This window comes from Schistocerca gregaria, chromosome 3 (assembly GCF_023897955.1).
Source record: "Schistocerca gregaria isolate iqSchGreg1 chromosome 3, iqSchGreg1.2, whole genome shotgun sequence".
NCBI lineage: Eukaryota > Metazoa > Arthropoda > Insecta > Orthoptera > Acrididae > Schistocerca > Schistocerca gregaria.
Genome location: NC_064922.1, coordinates 877,608,578 through 877,629,927, shown reverse-complemented (window position 1 = coordinate 877,629,927; position 21,350 = coordinate 877,608,578). Strand labels below are relative to the sequence as shown.

Genomic DNA, 21,350 nt, shown 5'->3' with positions numbered 1-21,350 from the left:
TGTGCAGCTCTGAACTGTGTTCCGGGATGATTTGCTGTTATTTCCAGTCAGGAATCCGTTCGTGCAGCCTGTCGGTTTTGTTAACATTCACCCTTTAGAAACGTCACAGGACGGAGATATGATACAGAAGGAAGAATTTGACAGAACACTGAAAGACCTAAGTCGAACGAAAGCCGCAGAACTAGACGCCATTCCGTTAGAACTAATGATTGCGTTGGGAGAGCCAGCCATCACAGAACTCTTGCACCTGGTGAGCTAGATGTATGAGACAGGCGAGAAACCACAGACTTCAAGAAGAACATAATCATCACAATTCCAAAGAAAGCTGGTGCTGACAGGTGCGACTGTTACCAAACGATCAGCTTAATAAATCATGGCTGCAAAATACTGTCACGAATTATTTACAGAAGAATGGAAAAACTTGTGGAATCGAAACTCGGGGAAGATCGGTGTGGATTCCGGAGACCTTCGAACCTTCGACTTGTTTTAGAAGACAGGTTAAGGAGAGGCAATTCTATGTTTACAGCATTTGTAGATATAGGGTAAGTTTATGACAATGTTGACTGAAAACTGTTTTGAAATCCTGAAGGTAATAGGGGTAAAATACAGGGAGCGACAGGCTACTTACAACTTGTACAAAAAGAATACGGTAGATTTAAGAGTCGAGGGTCATAAAAGGGAAGCAGTGGTTGAGAAGGGAGTTAGACAGGGTTGTAGCCTATCCCCGATGTTATTAAATGTGTATATTGGGCAAGCAGTAAAGGAAACAAAAGAAAAATTTGGAGTAGGAATTAAAATCGATGGAGAACAAATAAAAACTTTGAGGTTTGCAGCTGACATTGGAAGAGCAGTTGAACAGAATGGACAGTGTATTGAAAGGAAGATACACTCCTGGAAATGGAAAAAAGAACACATTGACACCGGTGTGTCATACCCACCATACTTGTTCCGGACACTGCGAGAGGGCTGTACAAGCAATGATCACACGCACGGCACAGCGGACACACCAGGAACCGCGGTGTTGGCCGTCGAATGGCGCTAGCTGCGCAGCATTTGTGCACCGCCGCCGTCAGTGTCAGCCAGTTTGCCGTAGCATACGGAGCTCCATCGCAGTCTTTAACACTGGTAGCATGCCGCGACAGCGTGGACGTGAACCGTATGTGCGGTTGACGCACTTTGAGCGAGAGCATATAGTGGGCATGCGGGAGGCCGGGTGGATGTACCGCCGAATTGCTCAACACGTGGGGCGTGAGGTCTCCACAGTACATCGATGTTGTCGCCAGTGATCGGCGGAAGGTGCACGTGCCCGTCGACCTTGGACCAGACCGCAGCGACGCACGGATGCACGCCAAGACCGTAGGATCCTACGCAGTGCCGTAGGGGACTGCACCGCCACTTCCCAGCAAATTAGGGACACTGTTGCTCCTGGGGTATCGGCGAGGACCATTCGCAACCGTCTCCATGAAGCTGGGCTACGGTCCCGCACACCGTTAGGCCGTCTTCCGCTCACGCCCCAACATCGTGCAGCCCACCTCCAGTGGTGTCGCGACAGGCGTGAATGGACGGACGAATGGAGACGTGTCGTCTTCAGCGATGAGAGTCGCTTCTGCCTTGGTGCCAATGATGGTCGTATGCGTGTTTGGCGCCGTGCACGTGAGCGCCACAATCAGGACTGCATACGACCGAGGCACACAGGGCCAACACCCGGCATCATGGTGTGGGAAGCGATCTCCTACACTGGCCGTACACCTCTGGTGATCGTCGAGGGGACACTGAATAGTGCACGGTACATCCAAACTGTCATCGAACCCATCGTTCTACCATTCCTAGACCGGCAAGGGAACTTGCTGTTCCAACAGGACAATGCACGTCCGCATGTATCCCGTGCCACCCAACGTGCTCTAGAAGGTGTAAGTCAACTACCCTGGCCAGGAAGATCTCCGGATCTGTCCCCCATTGAGCATGTTTGGGACTGGATGAAGCGTCGTCCTGGGACAATGAATTCACTGTGTTCTTATTTCAATTTCCAGGAGTCTATAAGGTGAACGTCAACAAAAGCAAAACAAGGATAATGGAATGTAGTCTAAGTAAATCGGGCGATGCTGAGGGATTAGATTAGGAAACGAGACACTTACAGTAGTGGACGAGTTTTGTTATGTGTACAGCAAAATAACTGATGATGGCCGAAGTAGAGAGGGTTTAAAATGTACACTGGCAATAGCAAGGAAAGCGTTTCTGAAGAAGAGAAATTTACTGTCATCGAATATGAATTTTAGTGTGTGTGTATGGAGTGCAGCCGTGTATGGAAGTCAAACTGGAACTATAAACAAATTAGGCAAGAGGTGAGGTGAATAGAAACTTTTGAAATGTGGTACTCCAGAATAATTCTTACGACGATTAGATCAGTAGTTCACTTATGTACTGAGGAGGTACTGAATGTATTTGGGAATAAAAGAAATGTGTGGCACAGCCTGGTTAGAAGAAGGGATCCGTTGAAAGGACAAATTCTGAGAAGTCAAGGGATAAGAAATTTAGTATTGGAGGGAAGTGTGGAGAGGTAAACATGACAGAGGGAGGCCAAGAGATGGATACAGCAAGGAGATTCAGAAAGATGAGAGTTGCAGCATTTATTCGGATATTAAGAGTCGTGTAGCATGGACAGCTGCAAGAAACCATTCTCCGGACTGAAGAGCAGTAAACAACAACATTTGAAGGAGCTATGTGAGCCGTGGACGCGTTAGAAGTTACGGCAATGTAGGACGTTTCAGTGGTAAATGAGAAAAAGAACTTAAACGATTCTTCAGTTTCTCTCTTCGTAGCTGCTGATCGCACATTCAAAAGTGTACTGCTGGTTGTTACTGAGCAGCGGTCACAATATTAGGGCGATCAGACACATCGCAGTCGTCAGGTACGCTGAGGAACTGACCTGAGTGAGCACCGCCGCCTTGTCCGTCTTCTCCCGGCGAGCCGACCTCTACGCAGTCCGCGGCAGAAGGAGCGTGTTGGCGTCCGAGAGAGCGGTCACGTCGACGTCCGTGCCTGCAACGCCTGGCAGGACTCACGGTTGCAGTGTAGTTAATCTGCACACCCTTTCTGCCAGAGCGTTGTATCTCCTGTCTGTCTTTTTAGTTAGAGCAGTGCTGATTCTGAAGTCTTCTTCAGACTATTGACCCAGTCCCAGTCGATGAGACTGCTCCTGATGAATATTTCAATGACCTCTCTAATGTCGCCGTCACATTATTTGGAAGTTTGTGCCAAAATCCTTGCACCCCCGTACTGCATTGCATTAGTCACTGAATGCGTCATTACAGAGCACAGGAACATGGGGTAGTGAAGATTCTGATACATAGAGTGCGCACCATCGTAGATGTTGAGCATCTTCCTCGGGAATTGGAATACCTCAGAGCTGTGTCCCGAAAAAAACGGTTAGTCGTAATGGCACATTATGCGCGTTCTGTGCCCAAAATTTACAGCCCAACAGTACAGACGGGCGAAGACATAAGGCTGGGCACAAGACCGTTAGTTCGTTAATCGTTAACTGACGAAGTTATTTAACAGATTAACTTTTAAACCAATTTGAAAAAAAGGTTGCTTGTTAATTACGTACCTACTACTTATGACAAAATGATAAAAATGATGCCGGTTGGCGTGGCACGTGGTCAAGGGGACTCTCAATTGTGTGTGCCACCTACTGTGGCAACGAAGCGTTTCCTGACACAAATTAATATGATCTTTTTTTCCTCCATTCTGAGTCACGAATCCGTCCCTGCAGCTTGTCAGTTTCATTAACGTTCACCCTGTGAATCTGAAACCATAATTTTGATCTCACAGAACGATCATACACTATTAGTAACTTTTTCACAAAAAATTCCTTGTCTTGAAAAAATGTAGAAATGCTAAGGCAGCCAAACTTGTGGTTACTGTATGCTGTTAATAAAATTACAAACGATCTGTTTCATGTTAGCTACAATGCAATAGAACATAGACCACTGGTTACACAAAGCTGTATGATCATTAGATCTATGTCGTCGTGTGATTTATTACACAACTGACTGTAAAGTAGTGACATATAGCACGACACAAGCTGTAATTGTGATTATACAAAGTGGTCATGACTGCAGATTAAAAGAACTGATAGTAGCAAGCTGGGCTTAATTTTATACATGTGTGTACAATAAAGGGACAGATGGCAATGCTTCTAAAAGGCTGCACTGACGTAGATGGCTAAAAACAGTCAGTAGCCAATTGCATATATGAACCAACTGCACACAAACGCTAAATGTGCTCACACAAAATGACGGTGAGTGACTCTGCAAGTTACTTATATTTTTTTCTTTAAAATAACATCTTGTTGTTGTTGTGGTCTTCAGTACAGACACTGGTTTGATGCAAGCTTCTTCATCTCCCAGTATCTACTGCAACCTACATTCTTCTGACTCTGGCTAAAATGGCTCTGAGCACTATGGGACTTAACTTCTGAGGCCAACAGTCCCCCAGAACTTAGAACTACTTACACCGAACTAACCTAAAGACGTCACAGACATCCATACCCGAGGCAGGATTCGAACCTGCGACCGTAGTGGTCGCGCGGTTCCAGACCGTAGCGCCTAGAAGCGCTCGGCCACAACGGCTGGCGCTCTTCTGAATCTGCTTAGTGTATTTTAGTATATTCATCTCTTGGTCTCCCTCTATGGTTTTTACCCTCCACGCTGCCCTCCAATACTAAATTAGTGATTGCTTGATGCCTCCGAACATGTCCTACCAACTGATCCCTTCTTCCAGTCAAGTTGTGCCACAAATTTCTCTTCTCCTCGATTCTTCTCAATACCTCCTCATTAACCGGTTATTTGTGTCGCTCTGGCAGTAGAACCGATTATTCCACATGTCAAGATCTTGCCGGGAAAGCCTATGTAATGGGACGTGAAATTGAAGCGTCACCCATCCACCAGTGTCAGCCCAGTTTGCAGGTGAATATAAGTTTAATTTAGTGTTTTGTTTATGTATTTTGTAATATTTGTAATTGTTGTGAATTATCTAAAGTTTTGTATTTATTTTTATGTTTCATGTACGGAGAGGGCGGCGCAACGAACGGAGACAGCATCTTCGCTGCCGGACCAGAGAGAAAATTGCTGGCCATTATACGTCGCGGGTCGACAGCCAAACAGCAACAGAAGATCCTGAAACCGAGTTGTTGCGTCGTGCTTCTAAAACCTGAAAAAATAAGAATTTGTAATGTTTCTACAACAATGACATCATAGAACGTTTAATCATATTGTGAATGATCAGTCCTATCTTGTCAAGGCTCAGGTTCACTTCTATATGTAGTATATAGGAAGATAACAAACTAGTGTATACTACAAAAGTTTAAATACGTGTTCCGAGAATTTATTTGTGAAGAATTATGTTAAGGAGGTAGTATTACCAAAATATTTGAAAAGATTATTAATTTTTCACAACGTTCATCGCGAGTTTGACTCTTGAAAGTTTATTCAATGTGGTTTTAATATTTATTTAAGCATATAACTTGCATTAATATAATTTCTGAGAAGAAACAAACGATATCTAAATTGAGAAAAGTTTGCGCAAACCAATTGGACTGAGTGACGTAATTCTGTGCATACGACCCAAATGATGATGTTTTAATTACAGTTTCGTTCAAGAACCATTCAGAGACAACTTTAAAAGAACTTAAATAATTTTTAAGTGTTTCGTAACTGACGTAGGTGACGAAGTCTGCACATGGTCATATGTCAAAAGAAAATCATTTATACAAAACTTACGTCGTTACACTACACCTACCCATCTAATGTTCAGCATTTTTCTGTAGTACCACACTTCGTAAGCTTCTATTCTCTTCTTGTCCAAACTATTTATCGTCCATGTTTCACTTCCATACATGGCTACACTCCGCACAGATACTTTCAGAAACGACTTCCTGACACTTAAATCTATACTCGATGTTAACAAATTTCTCTTCTTCAGAAACGCTTTCCTTGCCATTGCCTGTCTAAATGATATAGCTTAATCGTAATTTCATGTTTTGTCTAACTGCAGGCAACCTGAAAAATTCCAAAGAAACACAATAAGTGTCTAAAAATACGGCTGAGTTGCTTTTCATTATTCATTAAAATTATAGTCAGCTGAGGGTTCAACGCAACAAAGATTGTTAAAGTCTCATTAACCAGGACTGCACCTGTAATCTCAGCAAGGCTTGGGAACCGGCACTACCTCTAATTAAGAAGACACGGGGGAAAACAATGTTCTTGCGGCCATTGCAGACGGAGCAGAACCACGCTACCGTGCCGGGCGTCGCACGCCACAGACGCCGTCGCAATCAACTCCTCGCTGCCTACAGGCATCCTCAGGCGCGGACCGTGTAGGGAACAGTTGGTGGGGAGGAGCGACATACACCGAGGCGAGAAACGTCACGGGATACCTCCTAATACCGGGTCGCACGTCCTTTCGCCCCACGTAGTACAGCAACTCGACGTAGCAGGCACTCAAAAACTCTTTGGAAGTCCCCAGCAGAATTACTGAACCACGGTGCCTCAGTAACCACCCAAAAATGCGAAAGTGTTACTGGTGCACGATTGTATGCACGAACCGACCTCTCGATTATGTCCCATAAATGCTCAGCGGGATTCATATCGGGCGATTTAGGTGGTCAAACCGTTCGGTCGAATTGTACAGAATGTTCTTCAACTCAGTTTCGAACAATTGTGACCTGGTGACATACTGCATTTTCATAAGTAAAAGATCTACTGTTGTCTGGAATCATCAAGACGACAACCAACGGCAACTGGTCTCTCCAAGTGGCCGAACATAACTATTTCCCGTCAATGATCGGTTCAGTTGGACCAGAGCACCCACCCCATTCCATGTAAACACAGCCACAGCATTATGGAACAACCACCAGCTTGCACAGTGTCTTGTCTGTGTGGAGTCTGCGTGACATTCGAACCCTACCACCAGCTCTTACCAGCTGAAATCGAGACTCATATGGCCAAACCAAGGTTTTCCAGCCGTCTAAAGGCCAACCGATAGCGTAAAAAACCCAGGAGAGGCTTTGCAGGGGATGTCATGCTATTAGCCAAGGCACTCGCGCCGGTCCTCTGCTGCCATAGCCCATTAATGTCAAATTTCGCCGCGCTATCCTGACGGAAATGGGAGATGTGATACTGCGTGAAGAGTTTGACAGAGCACTGAAAGACCTGAGTCGAAACAACGCCCCGGGAGTAGACAACATTCCATTAGAACTACTGACGGCTTTGGGAGGGCCACTCCTGACAAAACTTTACCATCTGGTGAGCAACATGTATGAGACAGGCAAAATACCCTCAGATTTCAAGAAGAATATAATAATTCCAATCCCAAAGAAAGCAGGTATTGACAGATGTGAAAATAACCGAACTATCAGTTTAATAAGTCACAGTTGCAAAATACCAACGCGAATTCTTTACAGACGAGTGGAAAAACTGGTAGAAGCCAACCTCGGTGAAGATCAGTTTGGATTCCTTAGAAATGTTGGAACACTTGAGGCAATAATGACCCTACGACGTATCTTAGAAGATTAAGGAAAGGCAAACCTACGTTTCTAGCATTTGTAGACTTAGGGAAAGCTTTTGACAATGTTGACTGGAATACTGTCTTTCAAATTCTGAAGGTGGCAGGGATAAAATACAGGGATCGAAAGGCTATTTACAATTTGTACAGAAACCAGATGGCAGTTATAAGAGTCGAGGGACATGAAAGGGAAACAGTGGTTGGGAAGGGAGTGAGACAGGGTTGTAGCCTATCCCCGATGTTATTCAATCTGTATATTGAGCAAGCAATAGAGGAAACAAAAGAAAAATTTGGAGTAGAAATTAAAATCCATGGAGAAGAAATAAAAACTTTGAGGTTCACCGATGACATCGTAATTCTGTCAGAGACACCAAAGAACTTGGAAGAGCAGTTTAACGGAATTGACAGCGTCTTGAAAGAAGGGTATAAGATGAATATCAACAAAAGCAAAACGAGGATAATGGAATGTAGTCCAATTAGGTCAGGTGATGCTGAGGGAATTAGATAGGAAATGAGACACTTAAAGTAGTAAAAGAGTTTTGCTATTTGGGGGAGCAAATTAACTGATGATGTTCGAAGTAGAGACGATATAAAATGTAGACTGGCAATGGCAAGGAAAGCGTTTCTGAAGAAGAAAAGTATACATTTAAATAACAGGAAGTCGTTTCTGAAAGTATTTGTGTGGAGTGTAGCCATGTATGGAAGTGGAACATGGACGAAAAATAGTTCAGACAAGAAGAGAATAGAAGCTTTCGAAATGTGGCGCTACAGAAGAATGCTGAAGATTAGATGGGTAGATGACATAACTAATGAGTAGGTATTGAATAGAATTGGGGAGAAGAGGAGCTTGTGGCACAACTTGAGGAGAAGAAGGGATCGGTTGGTAGGACATGTTCTGAGACATCGAGGGATCACCAATTTAGTATTGGAGGGCAGCGTGGAGGGTAAAAATCGCAGAGGGAGACCAATAGATGAATACACTACGCACATTCAGAAGGATGTAGGCTGCAGTAGATACTGGGAGATGAAGAAGCTTGCACAGGATAGAGTAGAATGGAGAGCTGCATCAAACCAGTCTCAGGATTGAAGACCACGAGAACAACAACAACAACATCCTAACGGATACGTTCGTCGTACGTCACAGATTGATTTAAGCGGTTATCTCACGCAGCGTTGCATGTCTTTTAGCACTGATAATGCTACGCAAACGCTGCTGCCCTCGGTCGTTAAGTGAAGGGCGTCGGCCACTGTGTTATCCGTGGCGAGAGGTAATATTCCTGGCACATTCTTGACACTGGGGATATCTGAATATGGAGTTCCCATTCCGAAATGGAAAGTCCCATGATTCTCTCTCCAACTACCATTATAATTCAAAGTCTGTTAATTCTCATTGTGTGGCCATAATTACGTTGGAAACCTTTTTGTAACAACCACCGGAGCACAAATGACAGCTTCTCTGACTCATTGCCCTTTTATAGCTTCTGTAAGCAGTATTACCGCCACATGTATATGCGTATATCGTTACTCCATAACTTCTTTCACCTCAGTTTAAGTCGGCCGTCCTAGGTCAGTTCGTCAGAGCACCTGACGATTTCGACACGTTTGACTGTCGAAATATTGTAACTGTTGCACAATATAAACCAGCCGTACATCTATGGGCTGTCAATCAAAAAATTACAGATTTTATTTGTGAGTTTAGTACTTTATATTCGGCATATGATTTTCAGTAAAAGTAAACACATTGGACGCATTTTGAGGACTCACCGACATTTTCCTGATGGCCGCTATACGGGAATGCTTGCTTCGGTCTGGCTCCAGACGATCCAGCTCGACACCAAAGATGACCTTCACCATGGTGCGCAGCGCACATTCCATCAGCATGGGGTAAATGTCCAGTGTGGCGCCAGCAGACTCCACCAGTTTCTCGCACAGGTAGCGCCCGCTCTCGTTGAATGTTCCAGTGAACTTCGCGAGTACCTGTAACATCGGAACAGCAGTCTTGATTAAGACAAGTTATCGAGGGATTCTCTACACCGGGTGTCTCAAGCCTTTTGGGTCAAATTGAAACCGATCACACTGAGATAGGGAACCAATAGCCGGAAATGCATTTTTATTGTGTTAACGACATACACAGCACATATCGCACGAGAACTGCGTGGCTCGTAGTAATTGTTCAAAGCATCGACCGCAAGTCTCAGTGTATGTATTGCTATAGCACACGCAGTTCTGTCACACTCTCACAGAGATCTCTGGTGTCCGTTGTTCATTTTAACAGGCAGTGTACCCCTCCTGACTGTTTTGTATTGTTCAGGGATGAGGCCTCGTTCGCTCGTGATGGTGTTTCCAACAGCCGCAACACCTATGTCTGGAGTGAGGACAGTCCCCAAGCCGCCCACATCGGTGGCCATCAGCACCTATTCTATGACAGTGTATGGACAGGCACAGTCCAAGATGACCTAATACGATCTTATTTGTTGCTTGTATTTGTTACCACCTTACCTGATGTTCCTGCGAGGTGTGCTGCTACAGTTCTTGTAGACGGGACACCTTGTTACCCATGAAAGTACACTACTGGACATTAAAATTGCTACATCACAAAGATGACATGCTACAGATGCGAAATTTAACCGACAGGAAGAAGATGCTGTGTATGCAAATGATTAGCTTTTCAGAGCATTCACACAAGTTTGGCGCCGGTGGCGATACCTACAACGTGCTGACATGAGGAGAGTTTCCAACCGATTTCTCATACACAAATAGCAATTGAGCGGCGTTGCCTAGTGAAACGTTGTTGTGATGCATCGTGTAAGGAGGAGAAATGCGTACCATCACGTTTCCGACTTTGATAAAGGTCAGATTGTAGCCCATCGCGACTGCGGTTTATTGTATCGCGACATTGCTGCTCGCGTTGGTCGAGATCCAATGACCGTTAAAATGGCTCTGAGCTCTATGGGACTTAACATCTGTGGTCATCAGTCCCCTAGAACTTAGAACTACTTAAACCTAACTGACTTAAGGACATCACAAACATCCATGCCCGAGACAGGATTCGAACCTGCGACCGTAGCGGTCACTCGGTTCCAGACTAAAGAGCCTAAAACCGCACGGCCACACCCTCTGGCAATCACCGTTAGCAGGATATGGAATCGGTGGGTTCAGGCGTATAATACGGAACGCCGAGATGGATCCCAACGGCCTCGTATCACTAGCAGTCGAAATGACAGGCATCTTATCCGCATGGCTGTAACGGATCGTGCAGCCATTTCTCGATCCGTGAGTCAGCAGAGGGGGAAGTTTACAAGACAAAAATCATCTGCACGAACAGTACGACGATGTTTGCAACAGCGTGGACTATCAGCTCGGAGACCGTGGCTGCGGTTACCCTTGACGCTCCAACACAGACAGGTGTGCCTGCGATGGTGTACTCAACGACGAACATGGGTGCACGAATGGCAAAACGTAATTTTTTCGGATGGAACCAGGTTCTGTTTATAGCATCATGATGGTCGCATCCGAGTTTGGCGACATCGCGGTGAACACACATTTGAATCGTGTATTCGTCATCGCCATACTGGCATATCACCTGGCGTGATGGTATGGGGTGCCATTGGTTACACGTCTCGGTCACCTCTTGTTCGCATTGGCAGCACTTTGAACAATGGACGTTACATTTCAGATGTGTTGCGACCCTTTGCTCTACCCTTCATTCGATCCCTGCGAAACCCTACGTTTCAGCAGGATAATGCACATCCGTATGTTGTAGGTTCTATACAGGCCTTTCTGGATATAGAAAATTTTCGACTGCTGCCCTGGCCAGCACATTCTCCATATGTCTCACCAATGGTGGCCGAGCAACTGGCTCGTCACAATACGCCAGTAACTACTCTCGATGATCTGTGGTATCGTGTTGAAGCTGCATGGGCAGCTGTACCTGTACACGCTATCCAAGCTCTGTTTGACTCAATGCCCAGGCCTATCAAGGCCGTTATTATTGCCAGAGGTGGTTGTTCTGGGTATTGTTTTCTCAGGATCTATGCATCCAAATTGCGATAAAATGTAATGACATGTCAGTTCTCGTATAATGTTGTTGTTGTTGTTGTCTTCAGTCCTGAGACTGGTTTGATGCAGCTCTCCATGCTACTCTATCCTGTGCAAGCTGCTTCATCTCCCAGTACCTACTGCAACCTACATCCTTCTGAATCTGCTTAGTGTATTCATCTCTTGGTCTCCCTCTACGATTTTTACCCTCCACGCTGCCCTCCAATGCTAAATTTGTGATCCCTTGATGCCTCAAAACATGTCCTACCAACCGATCCCTTCTTCTAGTCAATTTGTGCCACAAACTTCTCTTCTCCCCAATCCTATTCAATACCTCCTCATTAGTTACGTGATCTACCCACCTAATCTTCAACATTCTTCTGTAGCACCATATTTCGAAAGCTTCTATTCTCTTCTTGTCCAAACTAGTTATCGTCCATGTTTCACTTCCATACATGGCTACACTCCAAACAAATACTTTCATAAACGACTTCCTGATACATAAATCTATATTCGATGTTAACAAATTTCTCTTCTTGAGAAACGCTTTCCTTGCCATTGCCAGTCTACATTTTATATCCTCTCTACTTCGACCATCATCAGTTATTTTACTTCCTAAATAGCAAAACTCCTTTACTACTTTAAGTGTCTCATTTCCTAATCTAATTCCCTCAGCATCACCCGATTTAATTTGACTACATTCCATTATCCTCGTTTTGCTTTTGTTGATGTTCATCTTATATCCTCTTTTCAAGACACTGTCCATTCCATTCAACTGCTCTCCCAAGTCCTTTGCCGTCTCTGACAGAATTACAATGTCATCGGCGAATCTCAAAGTTTTTATTTCTTCTCCATGAATTTTAATACCTACTCCAAATTTTTCTTTTGTTTCCTTTACTGCTTGCTCAATATACAGATTGAATAACATCGGGGAGAGGCTACAACCCTGTCTCACTCCTTTCCCAACCACTGCTTCCCTTTCATGCCCCTCGACTCTTATGACTGCCATCTGGTTTCTGTACAAATTGTAAATAGCCTTTCGCTCCCGGTATTTTACCCCTGCCACCTTCAGAATTTGAAAGAGAGTATTCCAGTCAACATTGTCGAAAGCTTTCTCTAAGTCTACAAATGCTAGAAACGTAGGTTTGCCTTTTCTTAATCTTTCTCCTAAGATAAGTCGTAAGGTCAGTATTGCCTCACGTGTTCCAACATTCCTACGGAATCCAAACTGATCCTCCCAGAGGTCTGCATCTACCAGTTTTTCCATTCGTCTGTAAAGAATTCGCGTTAGTATTTTGCAGCTGTGACTTATTAAACTGATAGTTCGGTAATTTTCACATCTGTCAGCACCTGCTTTCTTTGGGATTGTAATTATTATATTCTTCTTGAAGTCTGAAGGTATTTCACCTGTCTCATACATCTTGCTCACCAGCTGGTAGAGTTTTGTCATGACTGGCTCTCCGAAGGCTGTCAGTAGTTCTAATGGAATGTTGTCTACTCCCGGGGCCTTGTTTCGACTCAGGTCTTTCAGTGCTCTGTCAAACTCTTCACGCAGTGTCTTACCTCCCATTTCGTCTTCATCTACATCCTCTTCCATTTCCATAATATTGTCCTCAAGTACATCGCCCTTGTATAAACCTTCTATATACTCCTTCCACCTTTTTGCCTTCCCTTCTTTGCTTAGAACTGGGTTGCCATCAGAGCTCTTGATATTCATACACGTGGTTCTCTTCTCTCCAAAGGTCTCTCTAATTTTCCTGTAGGCAGTATCTATCTTACCCCTAGAGAGATAATCTTCTACATCCTTACATTTGTCCTCTAGCCATCCCTGCTTAGCCATTTTGCACTTCCTGTCGATCTCATTTTTCAGACATTTGTATTCCTTTTTGCCTGCTTCATTTACTGCGTTTTTATATTTTCTCCTTTCATCAATTAAATTCAATATTTCTTCTGTTACCCAAGGATTTCTAGCAACCCTCGTCTTTTTACCTACTTGATCCTCTGCTGCCTTCACTACTTCATCCCTCAGAGCTACCCATTCTTCTTCAACTGTGTTTCTTTCCCCCATTGCTGCCAATTGTTCCCTTATGCTCTCCTTGAAACTCTGTACAACCTCTGGTTCTTTCAGCTTATCCAGATCCCATGTCCTTAAATTCCCACCTTTTTGCAGTTTCTTCAGTTTTAACCTACAGGTCATAACCAATAGATTGTGGTCAGAGTCCACATCTGCCCCTGGAAATGTCCTACAATTTAAAACCTGATTCCTAAATCTCTGTCTTACAATTATATAATCTATCTGATACCTTTTGGTATCTCCAGGATTCTTCCATGTATACAACCTTCTTTTATGATTCTTGAACCAAGTGTTAGCTATGATTAAGTTTCTCGTATAATATATTTGTCCAATGAATACCCGTTAATCATCTGCATTTATTCTTTGTGTAGCAATTTTAATGGCCAGGAGTGTATATGGTATGACGCAGCACCAGAGCACTTCTATTTTCATGTCTGCGAGCACCTGAGCAACACATACCCTCATCGTTGGATTGGAAGGGGAAGTCATTTTCCATGACCAGCACGATCACCTGATCTCACACCTATGGACTTTTTCTTCTGAGATAATAAAACGTTGTTGTATAAAACCCCTGTAGATGCAGATGAAGACCTCTTCGCTAGGGTCTACGCTGTCTGCCTCCTGGTACAACAGTTACAGACACGAGAGATTTTTGAGAGAGTGCAGCAGAACTTCATGCTCTGTTGCCATGCACGCAGTGAGAATGGCGGCCGTCACTTTGAACGATCACTATTAGGTGCGTTGTTGTTACACAGGATACACTCTGTATGTCCATAACACAGTAAATATGCATTTCCAACCATTGGTTCCGCATCTCAATGTAACTGGTTGTGATCTCACTACCATCTGTTTAAGCCTCACCCAAAAGGTTTCAGAATCCATGAATACTGGTCGTGCACCTTATATGTAGGTGTAAGACGAAATCTGCCAAAAAGAAGCGCACAATAGCACAAAATGAATCGAAAAGCAATAACAACTGGAGAGGCTATTGTACCTGATGGGGACCTTTTATGTTTTCCATATTGTGAGGAGTCATATGCAATTGTGTGACGGGATGAGGGTAAACAGGAGATGGGGGAGGGCAGGGGGTACACATTGGCGTTTCAAGATGTTAGACTTCTCTGTCTCGTACATGGACACTTAGGTGATTCTATTGTGGCACTTAAGAGCTGTGTGAAATTTGTGGATTTGATAGGATAAGGGGAAAGGATGCTCCTAGCTTTTTCAAAACTGGAAAATCCAGTAAAACAGGAAACCATTTACTTCACAAAAAGCTACATGTGCACGGCCAGTGGGTTCATTGCCAGGTGACAGCCAGTTGTTTGTATAATTTTCGTTACATGAACCCATTATAGTGCTCCAGTTCACGTTGTTAAGGTTTCTGTAAGCAGCAACTTAGACAGTGTCATATTCAGTCTGCATACTTAAGACATATGCACTGACCACCTTCTTCTTCACGGCTTACACTTCGAGCTTGGAGTATGTTTGGTGTTTGACTCTGGCTGGATCTCTCATAGCAGTACGACAGACTTGGACATTATTCATGGACTTGCAGTGTTCAATGGTGCTCATTCATTCAGTTACCGCAGCCAGCCAGAACTTTGTGTTGTGCACTGAACTCTCACCCCATACCGTATTTGTAGCTATTGTTTTTCTTCATGCGGTGAAAAGTTGCTATTCCTTCACATGCGGACTTCCCACACAGCATCTCTTGTCACCCGGGTGGTCCGGTGACAGGCCAGCTCTGCTGATATTGAGAGGGTTAAACCGACAGGTGTGAGAGAGTCGAGTGAATGCTGAATGCTTTCCAGACGCCGACATTGTCATAATAGCGGCGGAGACACGCCCGCAATGGCCTGAAGGAGCGGCTGGTTCCGTTACTTCGCAGGAACTTAGCGAAAACACTTTCTGGTAGGCTACCAGCGAGGCGTGGGAGTGACATGTGTACCCAGGCAGTCTTGGCGGGCAAATTCCCGCGTTTTCTGCAAAATCGTAACTGTGATTGGCTTGCTCAGGGCATAGCTCCGTGATGTAGCAAAATCAGCGCAGAAATTGGTGCCAAGAATCTCCATTGGTGGAATGGTAGTGCTTCGGCAATAGAGTGGAATTTTCCGCCGGTTTTCGAGTTGCTGATTGGAACGTTTAACCACGGCCACTGTCGTGGGGGCGGGAATGTTCTGTGTTTGGTTTGTACGGGTGCTCTTGAGGGAGTCGGCTCTCGCCTTTCGGTCGGTGTAGGTTACGAGACTGAGCTCTCGCGGCTCTGAACAGCATGCCTTCTGTTGGCTGTCTAATATACTTTTATCTGACTGCAACTGTTTAACGAAGTAGCTGAAGTTTCGACTTCAACGTAACTTTCAGAGTGCAGTTGGCAATTGAGCGTTCTGCGTACAAGCGGCCTATGTTGTCTGTCTTGGGCAGTTTTGGCTAAAGTTGACTGTATCGGAGTTACTGTTTGACTTCGCTTGTTAAAATCAATCACTGTACCGTCAGTGATTGTGTGGCAAGCCTTCTTCATCTCCCTCAGAGGCGCATTTGTATTGATAGGAAGTCTTTAGTCTGGAACAACCAGACCAGGACAATTCGTTTCGGACTATACTCGCGACATTATCATCACCACGACGGGATGTCCAAGCAACCAGCCATCACTTCCAGTACGTCAGATTATGTCCTTGCAGTTAAGAAGACAGCTTGGTAATGTATGTCCGCAGCACCGTCAGATTAGGGAATTTGCACTGTGATAATCAGAGCTCAGCAGAGCGCGCCTGTTCGTCTTTTTCTAACTTTGTTCTGTCTTGGGTGTTCATTGTCTGAGTTCTCACTACTGTAGCAGCAATTAATGTTGGTTTGGTTGTGTGTTTCTCTTAATATTTGAGTTCCAAGGGATTGACTCCACATACCACTTCATCATAAATGTCACAATCTAGTTTATGGAAAACTTCACCTTCACAGCATTTATTTGAGTATCCAATTTGGTACATTTTGATGTATTGTAAATGTTTCATGTGTTTTGTTTACGATTTTGAGTTTAGTCACAATAATTCAATTTGTTATCTTGGTCAGAATTTTCATTCTGTTAATCGGTAGAGCAACCCTTTCATTTCTCACTACGTTACTGAAACTTTCCCTTATTTAATTAATGTCTATCAAATTAAATTATTGCAGGTGCCAAACTCTTTTCTACTCCACTTGCAGGGTCGATTACAGTCAGTTCGCGTTCCTTCTTAATCCATGTGCAACAGCAAAAGTAGGAGTTAGAAAAGGTGGGGCTTAGAGCATCATTTCCATATGAAGATTCGAGAAGAATTTAGTGTTAAATACACTGCTAGCCCCGGCACCTCGCAAGCCTTTATTTGCATAATGAAGAAGTAGTAGATTCTGCTCTACTGTCCCCTCAGCATGATTATTGAATGATATGTGATGGCAGAAGACAGATTTTGTTCGTGAGGTACCCGATGTATTTTCTTTGCACCTCACTGAAAAATTTCGACCTGTTTGGCCGGTATATATTTTTTCACAGTATCTACATTGGATCTTATACACTTCTGATCTGGTAAATTTTTCATTATCTTTACTTATGGTATGTCTTCATTTTTGCTGTAAAGTATTGTCAGTTGTGAATGCTATTGTTACTCCAGAATTTATGAATAAACTAGTAATTCTATCTGATATGTTTCCCATTTACGTCATCTTCATATATTTTGAATTACCTATTTGTTGAGTACTTTGTGATTGTTGTACTTTATTAAAAATGATATCCACCTGTAGTGTATCAAAAGAGTTCGTTTTCGCAATTTGCTTTAAGATGTTCATTTCCTTTTTGACCTCATTAGCTTCCAGCAGTAACTTTAGTATTCGGTGTATCATAGACTTATTAAATGCTTTTTTATTTTTGTCATGACGACATGTGTGGCATTTATAATATCAGTGGTTTTAGGTTTTCTGTATATGGTGAAGAAATGTTTCCCATTGTTATTAGTTGTAGTTACAGCTAGATAGTTAATAGATTTTCGATTTTCATGCTCAACCGTAAATTGTAACTTCATCTACATCTACATCTACATCTACATCCGTACTCCGCAAGCCACCTGACGGTGTGTGGCGGAGGGTACCCTGAGTACCTCTATCGGTTCTCCCTTCTATTCCAGTCTCGTATTGTACGTGGAAAGAAGGATTGTCGGTATGCTTCTGTGTGGGCTCTAATCTCTCTGATTTTATCCTCATGGTCTCTTCGCGAGATATACGTAGGAGGGAGCAATATACTGCTTGACTCTTCGGTGAAGGTATGTTCTCGAAACTTCAACAAAAGACCGTACCGAGCTACTGAGCGTCTCTCCTGCAGAGTCTTCCACTGGAGTTTATCTATCATCTCCGTAACGCTTTCGCAATTACTAAATGATCCTGTAACGAAGCGCGCTGCTCTCCGTTGGATCTTCTCTATCTCTTCTATCAACCCTACCTGGTGCGGATCCCACACTGCTGAGCAGTATTCAAGCATTGGGAGAACAAGCGTACTTTAACCTACTTCCTTTGTTGTCGGATTACATTTCCTTAGGATTCTTCCAATGAATCTCAGTCTGGCATCTGCTTTACCAACGATCAACTTTATATGATCATTCCACTTTAAATCACTCCTAATGCGTACTCCCAGATAATTTATGGAATTAACTGCTTCCAGTTGCTGACCTGCTATTTTGTAGCTAAATGATAAGGGACCTATCTTTCTATGTATTCGCATCACATTACACTTCGCTACATTGAGATTCAATTGCCATTCCGTGCACCATGCGTCAATTCGCTGCAGATCCTCCTGCATTTCAGTACAATTTTCCATTGTTGCAACCTCTCGATACACCACAGCATCATCTGCAAAAAGCCTCAGTGAACTTCCGATGTCATCCACCAGGTCATTTATGTATATTGTGAATAGCAACGGTCCTATGACACTCCCCTGCGGCACACCTGAAATCACTCTTACTTCGGAAGACTTCTCTCCATTGAGAATGACGTGCTGCGTTCTGTTATCTAGGAACTCCTCAATCCAATCACACAATTGATCTGATAGTCCGTATGCTCTTACTTTGTTCATTAAACGACTGTGGGGAACTGTGTCAAACGCCTTGCGGAAGTCAAGAAACACGGCATCTACCTGTGAACCCGTGTCTAAGGCCCTCTGAGTCTCGTGGACGAATAGCGCGAGCTGGGTTTCACACGATCGTCTTTTTCGAAACCCATGCTGATTCCTACAGAGTAGATTTCTAGTCTCCAGAAAAGACATTATACTCGAACATAATACGTGTTCCAAAATTCTACAACTGATCGACGTTAGAGATATAGGTCTATAGTTCTGCAAATCTGTTCGACGTCCCTTCTTGAGAACGGGGATGACCTGTGTCCTTTTCCAATCCTTTGGAACGCTTCGCTCTTCTAGAGACCTACGGTACACCGCTGCCAGAAGGGGGGCAAGTTCCTTCGCGTACTCTGTGTAAAATCGAACTGGTATCCCATCAGGACCAGCGGCCTTTCCTCTTTTGAGCGATTTTAATTGTTTCTCTATCCCTCTGTCGTCTACATCGATATCTACCATTTTGTCAACTGTGCGACAATCTAGAGAAGGAAGCACAGTACAGTCTTCCTCTGTGAAACAGCTTTGGAAGAAGACATTTAGTAATTCGGCCTTTAGTCTGTCATCCTCTGTTTCAGTACCATTTTGGTCACAGAGTGTCTGGACATTTTGTTTTGATCCACCTACCGCTTTGACATAGGACCAAAATTTCTTAGGATTTTCTGCCAAGTCAGTACATAGAACTTTACTTTCGAATTCATTGAAAGCCTCTGGCATAGCCCTCCTCACACTACATTTCGCTTCGCGTAATTTTTGTTTGTCTGCAAGGCTTTGGCTATGTTTATGTTTGCTGTGAAGTTCCCTTTGCTTCCGCAGCAGTTTTCTAACTCGGTTGTTGTACCACGGTGGCTCTTTTCCATCTCTTACGATCTTGCTTGGCACATACTCATCTAACGCATATTGTACTATGGTTTTGAACTTTGTCCACTGATCCTCAACACTATTTGCACTTGAGACAAAACTTTTGTGTTGAGCCGTCAGGTACTCTGTAATCTGCTTTTTGTCACTTTTGCTAAACAGAAAAATCTTCCTACCTTTTTTAATATTTCTATTTACGGTTGAAATCATCGACGCAGTAACCGCTTTATGATCTCTGATTCCCTGTTCTGCATTAACTGATTCAAATTGTTCGGGTCTGTTTGTCACCAGAAGGTCTAATATATTATCTCCACGAGTCGGTTTTCTGTTTAACTGCTCAAGGTAGTTTTCAGATAAAGCACTTAAAAATATTTCACTGGATTCTTTGTCCCTGCCACCCGTTATGAACGTTTGAGTCTCCCAGTCTATATCCGGCAAAGTAAAATCTCCACCCAGAACTATAACATGGTGGGGAAATCTACTCGAAATATTTTCCAAATTATTCTTCAGGTGCTGAGCCACAACAGCTGCTGAGCCCGGGGGCCTATAGAGACATCCAATTACCATGTCTGAGCCTGCTTTAACCGTGACCTTCACCCAAATCATTTCACAATTCGAATCTCCGTCAATTTCCTTCGATACTATTGCACTTCTTATCGCTATAAACACGCCTCCCCCTTCACTGTCCAGCCTATCTCTGCGGTATACATTCCAATCAGAGTTTAGGATTTCATTACTATTTACGTCTGGTTTCAGCCAACTTTCTGTTCCTAGTACTATATGGGCGTTGTGACCGTTTATTAATGAGAGCAGTTCTGGGACCTTTCTATAGACGCTCCTGCAGTTTACTATTAGCACATTAATATTGTTATTCCTTGTTGCATTGAATTCAGTCAAATGCATAGAGTTTAATTTTAGAGCAAGTTTCTCAATTTCGTCTTTTGAACCATTATAAAGCACTAATGTACCATCTACATATCGCTTCTAATATATGATTTTATTTGTGATATCAGGGTTATTTTTCAAGAATTGCATTTCAATGTGGTTCACGAAAATGTTTGCAACTGTTCCAGCCAAAGAATTGCCCATCTTTCTGACAATAGATTTTAGTATTAAAAGAGAAATAATTGCAATCTAAAGTGCATTCAAGCAGTTCTATAATTTCGATTATTTCATCATAAGTCATACTTTTGTATTGTACTAAGTTATCCCTAATTATTGCGATAATCAACTCTTTCAATGCATGACAGGTAGATATCATTTTTAATCAAGTGCAACAATCACAAAGTACTCCACTAATAAGTATCCAATATATATGAAGATGACATATTTTGGAAAAATATCAGATAGAATTACTAATTTACTCATCAATTCTGGAATAACAATAGCATTCACAACTGACAACACTTTACAACAAAAATTAAGACATACCATAAGTAAAGATAATGAAAAATTTACCAGATCAGAAGTGTATAAGATCCAATGTAGATACTGCGAAAAAATACACTCCTGGAAATTGAAATAAGAACACCGTGAATTCATTGTCCCAGGAAGGGGAAACTTTATTGACACATTCCTGGGGTCAGATACATCACATGATCACACTGACAGAACCACAGGCACATAGACACAGGCAACAGAGCATGCACAATGTCGGCACTAGTACAGTGTATATCCACCTTCCGCAGCAAT

The 21,350-nt window shown here is 43.3% G+C and overlaps 1 protein-coding gene across 1 annotated transcript in view; it reads right to left on the bottom strand.

Moving 5' to 3' along the window:
• LOC126355648 (cytochrome P450 4g15-like) overlaps window positions 1-21,350 on the bottom strand; it is a 154,517-nt gene that overhangs the window by 53,120 nt on the left and 80,047 nt on the right. Inside the window, exon 3 of the mRNA XM_050006013.1 lies at window positions 9,328-9,540. Within this exon, the coding sequence (XP_049861970.1) occupies window positions 9,328-9,540 (213 nt within the window). The remainder of the gene's footprint in view (window positions 1-9,327; window positions 9,541-21,350) is intronic.